Raw genomic sequence first — 8,607 nt, 5'->3', positions numbered from 1 at the left:
AAAAGTGCTATATATATAAAGGTCAATATATATATGTATATATATATATATATATAATTGATATATAAATATATACATTTATATATACAAATTATATTAAAAAATAAATATATAATTTATTTATTAATATTTAAAAAAAAGATCATTGCACAGAACATCATGCAGATTTGGAATTATATGACGAGTAAATGATGAAAGAATTTCAACAGAAACTATCCTTTGACATCAGAAATTATTTTTTGAGGACAAAAAAAACGATTTGCATGTTTTAATTTGGTAACTGCTCTAACAGATTCTGTGAGTTCATTTAATAAAGGATTTGTTGACTAATTCAATGAACGAGTGAACATGACTGAGTGAAATTGTGAGTTTGAGACTATTTGTGGGATTTATTAAAAGAGTAAAAATAAACATAACACAATAGAAAGCATTAAAAAGTAGCATTAGCAAGCATTAATAGAATTACACCATGCTACCCTAGTACTAAGAGGCAAAGAGAAGGAAGTGGAGAGAAATTTGGAAATGAGGGCATAGTGATGAAATGAGGGAAGCATGGTGTTATGGGAGTTGGTTGAAGATGGAGTCTGAGGGTTTAGGCAGTCTTCTCTACTGTGTGACCTACTTAATGAATACAAATGTCACACCAAACAGCAAAAGGTCATTTAAAGGTAAAAAAATTTTAAGGTGACTCACATAGACTTAGCCTCTGGCCACAGGTTCTCAGACTTTCATTACGGTTTCTTGGCCTCCCCCTGATCACTTAATCTGGCTGAATGCTATTATCAAAGACCAAACCTCCCAAATGCCTGTGCCTTCTCACTTCTATATTCTAGAAGCTACAATTACCCAACTAAATGCATAATTGTAGCACTTGCCCTCCTCCTACTGTGGACGTTCATGCAACATCAACCCAAGTGCTGAGAGTCATTTTGACTGTCGCAGTCACTTCCTTTCCAACACTTCACTGTAGAGGTGACACACTGAGTTGCCCTTGGCGACTGCATTCCGTGGGTCAAAGTTCAATACCTTGATTTACAGCATCCTGTCTGGTCAGCTCTGTGGAAATGAGGCTCCTCACCACAGTGTCTTCAAGAAAAAAAGTCACTGCCAAGTGAAATTATGACACACCGTTATCTTTTAACTCCTGCAACATTTCCATGAAATTTTCAACCATCCTTTTCTCAAGCATCCAGACGTGTTTACTGCTAATATTATTTTATGTCCTGAGAAGTATGACATGGAAAATGTTTTATTTTATTTAATTATAATACTAATTATAATTTAGTGTAACAGTGTTTTCCATACAATTTACAAGCTCCGAAAAGGATTTTAAAAAATGAATTTATAAAGTGGTTTAATTTGCAGTTTGACACTCAGGGTTTGAAATCAGTTCAGTCAAACATCACTGGATCTCAAGTAGACATGTGCCTTAATGAATATGCACAATATTGTTATCGTGGGCACTTCAAAATACAGAGAATAATTATTTATTACAAATTATTTAGATTTTTTGAATGCATTTTGAGAATACTTTTCCCATCAACTGGTCACAATGCACAACACCACTGTAAGCTATGCGTTCGCACTCTAATGTAAACAAGCATGGATGAGAAGCGCATGGCGGAGGCGTGAGAGAGCTCTGGATTAAAGTGCACTTTCACTCTGACAGCAGATGGCGCTGAATAGCAGAAATGCAGCCGTTACCCCAGAAACCACGTAAACAAAGTAGCTGCCCTACTTTCTGTTTCTGAAATGTGTTTAAATTATTTAAACAGCCATTCAGATTTGTGTATTCGCTATGGTGTTCATCACAGTGCAAAATACTTAAATATTTACACTTAATAGGCTATTTATTTTCAAACGTTTTTACATTTTAATCTGGACTACAACATGCCCTAGATGTTGTTTAAAAGTGTTTTGATTCTTTAATGTTCAGTCACACTTTATATTAAGGCTCTATTAGTTAACATTAGTTAATTCATTAGTTAAGATAAACTGCCAATGAAAAATTCTTCTAAACATGAATTAATCTTAGGTAATTCCAATATTTAATAACACGTTGTTAAAATCAGAAGTTGCAACTGTGTTATTTAATGAGCTAACAAACTAAGAGATGTATTTTTTAACAAATAATAATAACTTCTGTAGCAAATGTAGCTATTGCTCGTTGTGAATGTTAATGCATTATCTAAGGTTAACTAATGAGATCTTATTGTAAAGTGTTACCTATTGGTCTTTATAATTCTTTTGCACTTTAATCTGTGTAAAATTTTTTACTTTATACATTTTGGTGTATTGCTTTATTGTATTTAAATATTCAGTTATTTTTGTTATAAGAAAAACTTTATTAAACCTGTTATACTGTATTATGAGAGCACTTTTTTGCAACTAAATTTCAATATTGTGATAATACTGTATACCGTGATAAAAGCAATATCAATTAATCGCAACATGAAAATTTGATACCGGCATATGCCTAATCTCAAGTCTCAAGATCAGGGCTCAATGAATGAAAACGAAAACTGGAAACGAACGAAATTTTGACAGGAACATAACCAGAAACAGAAATGAAATCAAACTTAATAGTTCCGAACAGAATCAAAATTTGAAAACTGCCATTAACCGGTGTGACGAGAGGGGCGGGGCCGAGAGCCGTGGGAAGGGAGCGAGGCCGGTGGAGTAAATGCTAATGCACGACACCTGCGCCACTCACCGGTCTCGAGTCCCACGGAGGAGCTCCAGAAGGATAAAAGGAGGAGTGACGACAGTGTTGGACGAGAGAGGACCAGGCCTGGACTTTATTTTGTGTTTTGTGTGCGGCAGTCGTCCGCGAGGGGCGGCCGCTGTACTTTCATTTTGTGTTTGTTTATTTTATTAAAGTTTTGTTTAACTGTTCGCCGGTTCCCGCCTCCTTCTTCCCGAACTACGAACTTTGTTACAACCGGTTAATAACATTATTTTACCGTTCCATTTAATATTTAGATTTTGCAATCAACCAATCACAAATTTAAATAGAACGGCCTATGCAAAATATTTGGATGCGCAAAAATCTACTACATTTTTCACTGAAGAACGTAAATTTCATTCTGCTCCTAACATAAAAATATTATTAAAGTTACAGAAAGTTTGGAACATACTTCATAAATCATATAGACTATGTGGTACTTTTGTTGTTTTTTTGTATTGTCCTTTCATTCCCGTTCACTTTCATTGTTTAAAAAAGAGCAGCAGGGATATTCTGCAAAATATCTTTCAGCAGCATTTATGGGAGAGATTCCTTTATGTATTCACTATTCAGTGATTTACACTGAAATGATTTAGCCAGTGGGAATATTTTAGTTCTGTATTCTCTCGTCTTTCTGATGCGGGATGCTTTTCTTATTGATTAGTCCACATCTGCGTGTACAGGCAAGCCTGTAGTTTTGAAATTGGAATAGATTTTTTCCCTTCCACATTGATTGGCTCAGGTGACAGCTAATTACTCAAGAGTGTGTTTGTGCGTGTGTTATGCAGAGTTGATATTATTTCATGTGGTTCTTTTGTTACGGTGCTCTGCTTGACTGACATGTTTTAACATCTGTTGTATTGTTCCTGTAGAGTGCAGTCTTTTTGCAGATGCATGTACGTAGCGTGTTATGATGTACCGGGCATGTTTGTGTTTTCATTTCCTCTGGTTAATATTTTGTTGCTTTGGCTGTCACAAGATAAGATACTGCAGGTGTGTGTGTAAGTGTGCAAAACTGTGTGTCCATAAGTCTGCTGTGGAGAGGCATAGTCTCTTCTAAACAAGGAACTTTAAAAAAAAAAAATCAGAGATAGGCAAACAGTGCTGTTTTCTCTGAAAATGTCTCCTCTTCTGAGAGAGACAACTGACCTTTCACTCAAACACACACCCTTGTACACATCAACTACGTTATAAGATGGTTTTTCTTCTTCACGTGAGGCATCCAGATCTGACTCGAACAGCTGATGTATAGAACAAAGTCCCCACCCTACATTTTTTTCTTTTTTGATATTCTGTTTTACTCTTATGTACATCACAATCAGTGTTGGGAAGGTTACTTTGGAAATGTAATAGGTTACAGATTACAAGTTACCCTATTTAAAATGTAATAAGTAATGCAACTGATTCCAATTGATTACTTTTTGATTACTTTTCTACATTTCTAATGAATGTTTGCAACTGTTATTCATTTTCAAACAAATATAAATTGTGCACACATATAACTATTTTACCAAAACTACATAATTCTTATATTTCTATTTCACAGTTTTAAAGACATTGACTTTTCTAACACTTAAAGTTGCCATATCAAACAGATCAGTGGACTTTTTCTTTTGAGACAAAATCATTGACTTTTCTGAAGGAACTTGGCTGAGAATGTTTTGCATGTGCAGTTTATTGTCTCTTCATCTTTTCCCTATTTTGTTTATTTTCACACGTGTTAACGACTTCACAGCTTGCCCAGAACAACAGGTGAATTAACCAACACAGGCATGATTAAACAAGCGAAAATATGGTACAACAGACCGCTGTTGTGTTTAGAGATTGGGAAGTTTGTAGAGGCATAGAGATATGACAGATGTGCTGTGTATGTAAGTGTGTGTGTATCTGTGGCAGTCGGAGCTCATGGCCGCTGGATATGGACGTTCTAGCCAGAGTGGCCGTGTGTGTCCACCTCTCTTATCTCCTGCAGATCCCTTCCTTTCATCTCCTTTCAGACCTACAGGGTACTGGACAAACCCCTCCCTAAAATATAGTCCCCCGCAACACACGGACACACTCCAAGGCTGCTATCTCACTGCTACAGATGAGGACCTTCATGTACAGGCCAAATGACATCCCCCCCTGTCCTCGTCCCACTACCACACACACACACACATTAGGGTTGGTTCCCATCTCACCTGGCTCCGTGTCCCCTCCTCCTCAGTTAACAGTCTTTCACTCCCTTTCTATCCTTCCCCTCCTGTTGTTTTTCTGCCTTTGCCTTGACTCTAATCTGAGCCTGTGTGACATCTGGAATGTCCTCTGGTTTTAATCGAGATAGTGAGAGGGAGAGAGGGGGGAGAAGACATCATTTGAACGCAGGCAGACACCTTTAAACACTGTAATTTAAAGCATCTATTGTGTTAATTACACAGCAGAGGTTCAGTTCTGTTCTCTGTTTTTATTGTTTGTTCAGGATCTTCAGTGACAGTGTGGCAGACATGAAAACCCAAGAGCATCGTTCCAGCCCTCTGAAATCACACACACAAAGTGAGTATAGAGATAATATGAAGCTCATCTTTTAAGGTCAACTAATAATAATCACTGTTGTAGTCACAAAGATTTTGTGCGCTTTAGAATCAGAATCAGAATGAGCTTTATTGCCAGGTATGTTTACACATACAAGGAATTTGTTTTAGTGACAGAAGCTCCACAGTGCAACAGAATGACAGTGACAAGACAGGACACAGATAATAAGAATAATATAAAAATATACAAAATAGACAATGTACAAAAAAGCAAAAACAATATATAATATAGACAATTTTGTATGTACAGGTGTGATATGTGCAAATTTGTAAATAAGTATGTGTGTTAAATAAATAATGTCGATTAGATAAATCAAGAGTACTTTTTTTTATATGTTCATCACACAGAGATTTTTAATGTTTAATAAGGGGTAAAAACACATTCTGTTCCATTCATCTCATATCTATTAAGTGGAAAAATGCATTCTATGTGAATGTCCCATAATCTTGACACTTAATTGCCACTAATTGTTGTCTGATGAATCAAAAATGACAATGTAACCAGTCACAAAATAAAAAATGGGGGCCATTTTTGATATGTTTGTGTGTAACTGTTACTGAATTTAGATCACTGTGAAATGTTAATGTGTTTTAAAGTCCCTTCCAAGTACTTAGGTACCTGTGTCCATCCCTATAATCACTTAGAATTAAACTACAAAATTAGATAACAATTTTGTAATGTTGGGCTATCAGGTAAGTCCCAATGACCTATTGACCAACATCTGGCCTGCATTTCTTTACGCATGAGTGAGGAGTAAACACACACATATGAACACTAAATTCATTCCCACAAACACATTCTGGTACTCGCAACAAAAAACAGACCTACATACGATATACATGGTGGCCAGAGCGTAACCCTTCTACTAACATAAACACCAGATCTCACCTTTGAACTCCTCACCTTTCATTCTGCTAATTGGTCCGTGATGCTCTTATTTTTCTTCATGGGACTGTGGCTAAAAATAAGTCCCCATTTCTTGCACCTAAAATAGAGTACTCTCCTCCCCTTCAACTGTTCTCATCTTCCCCTTTTAGGTCCAGTAAAAGCCCAGCTCTTTATGATGTTTCTGTTTTTAACCTAATTAATTCTATAGCGGCCTAAATGGGATTAGGAATTACCGTTTTATGCTTACAGACTTCTAAAAACTGAGTGCTGAAACATCATTTAAATTTTTTCCATCTTCGTCAGCAATCTTTACAGCTACACTTTACTCTCTTTTTTTTCTGACTACTTAGTTTAGTTGTACTTGCTACTACATACTTATTTCTAATTAATCAAACATTGTTCCAAAGCATCTCTTTTGTCAAAAAGTTATAGAGAACTATGTAGTTTGTTACATAGTTTGCTTAACTGGTAAAGCTTGGCACTAGCAGTGACAAGGTCATTTGTTTGATTCCAAAAGAAAATGCTAACTAATAAATGCATATCTTGAATGCCCTGTAAGCCACTATGGATGAATGTGTCTGCCAAATGAATAAATGTGAATCTACTTTTTTTTATAACTGCTGAGTTTTTTTCACATTTGTTATTTTTCACGTCAACAATTGTTAGGCAGAAGGCCACAAGGTTGTGTGGACAGTCATGACTTGTTTTGAGTATGGTTGTTTAACTGTTATTCTTGTTCACGTAATAATAGTCTCGTGTAGCCAGACCTTCAGACTGACGGCTGAAGGTCTGGAATCCATGGCAGCTTTCATTGGCCAAGGCCCGCCCATGAGGCCGTTTGACCGACATGTCAAACAACCAATCACAGTTCGTTTCGTTCATTGTCACGTTTTGGGGCGTGAAAATGTCGCCACAATAACAGACCGGTGTATAAAACTCTCGGACGTATTTTAAAGATTCTATGCCGTGAACTTTAAATATTTCACATACTTTTGAAACTCCTGCGTTTAGTTGATCCTGATAAGCGCTTGTCATCACAGTTGTAAACACTACGGCTTTCTTCTTTCGTGAGGGGGTTTGGCTTTGTTTCCAGGCGGAACGTTAAAGAACGCAAAACACACGTCTCCCAGAAATCCTGTAGAATTCAACCAATCCGATGATGACTTCGACACTCCTGAAGTGTTTCCACTTTTGTGTCCCATATGCATCAGACGTTTAGCCAACGGTCCGTGGGCATGACGTCTGAGGCTGAGACTAACGTAATAATGATTCTACTGCTGGGCAGCTGTTGTGCTTTAAAGGCGGTTTATTCCTTCTGCAAGTGTGTGCGTGTCAGTGTGCATTAGGAAGCATGAGGAGGTATAGGACTTAGTGAGATGCAGCATGAACAAGAGCAGTACGCCGAGCTTGAATCAAAGAGGGCTCAAACTCTTTGCCTGAGGGTAAATTGATGTGTGTGTGTGTGAGAGAGAGAGAATGAAAAAGGAGTTAGACCCTCTCTTTCTTTCAGTTCACTTTTGTTACATCTTGTTTCTTAAATGACAAAGTTGAAGGCGTTATCTTGTTTTGACAGGTGATGCACGGCCCCACTCCCAAATGAAGGGTCTCCAGTTTCGCAGCATTGCCCCCAAAGCCCCAGCAGTGGTTCCATCCTCTGCAGTTCTATCCTGCCAACCTCCCTCAGCCCTTCCAGAAGCATCCACGGCTGTCAGCCCCAAATCCATCCTTGTCCCTGCCCAGAACTATGCACTCATGCAGGTGGCTGGACAAGAGGGGACCTTCTCATTGGTGGCCTTACCTCAGACACAACAGCAACAGCCAATCCAGAAGAACCTTTCCTCAGACACAACAGCAACAGCCAATCCAGAAGAACCTTAAGCTGCCTATTCCTAGATACCAACCGGTGCGAAGCAAGAGCGCTCCAGAAAAAGGCAGTAGCAAGATGCCGAGTCCAGCCAAGGTTTCTGCAACCATACAAGCTCAATCACCTGCTGTGAAATCAGACCAGAGTTCAGACCCAGTATCAGAGCATCTTGTTTTAATTGATGCTCCTACTTCGTCTGAAATCAACGTTGGGCCCTTGCTCACGCAACCTAGTGCACTGCGACGAGGAGTTCTTCTCCTTTTCAAAGTTCAAACGCCACCTCCATTCTCACCATCAAGAAGCTAGAGAGAGTCAAGAAGAGGAGGACGAAGAGGAGATGATAGGTAAGGAGGGCCATGTATTAAGGGGCCTCAGTAAAGGTGTATCCCTGAGGGTGGGGTCTCACTTTAACTGCATCCTTTGCAGTAAGGTGTTTAATAAGAAACAGCACGTTATTGAGCATTGGAGGGCACAGCACAACTGTGAAAATCCCACCCTTCTATGGGATGTCCTGGACTTCAAAGGGGAGAGCAAGCTTATTGATGGGCCAAATTAACTG

At 38.2% G+C, this 8,607-nt stretch overlaps 1 protein-coding gene across 1 annotated transcript in view; it reads left to right on the top strand.

Annotated features, from left to right (window-relative positions):
- The window catches only part of LOC107669472 (zinc finger protein 438-like), a 10,011-nt gene extending 1,657 nt beyond the window's left edge, over positions 1-8,354 (top strand). The window contains exons 3-5 of the mRNA XM_016461711.1: positions 5,184-5,257; positions 7,758-7,981; positions 8,022-8,354. Of these exons, the coding sequence (XP_016317197.1) occupies positions 5,184-5,257; positions 7,758-7,981; positions 8,022-8,354 (631 nt within the window). The remainder of the gene's footprint in view (positions 1-5,183; positions 5,258-7,757; positions 7,982-8,021) is intronic.
- The last annotated feature ends 253 nt before the right edge of the window (positions 8,355-8,607 follow it).

The sequence above is a fragment of the Sinocyclocheilus anshuiensis genome, unplaced genomic scaffold (assembly GCF_001515605.1).
Source record: "Sinocyclocheilus anshuiensis isolate Anshui unplaced genomic scaffold, SAMN03320099.WGS_v1.1 scaffold252, whole genome shotgun sequence".
In the NCBI taxonomy this organism is placed as follows: Eukaryota; Metazoa; Chordata; class Actinopteri; order Cypriniformes; family Cyprinidae; genus Sinocyclocheilus; species Sinocyclocheilus anshuiensis.
Note: the sequence above shows the minus strand (reverse complement) of the source record. Positions and strands in the feature narration are given on the sequence as shown.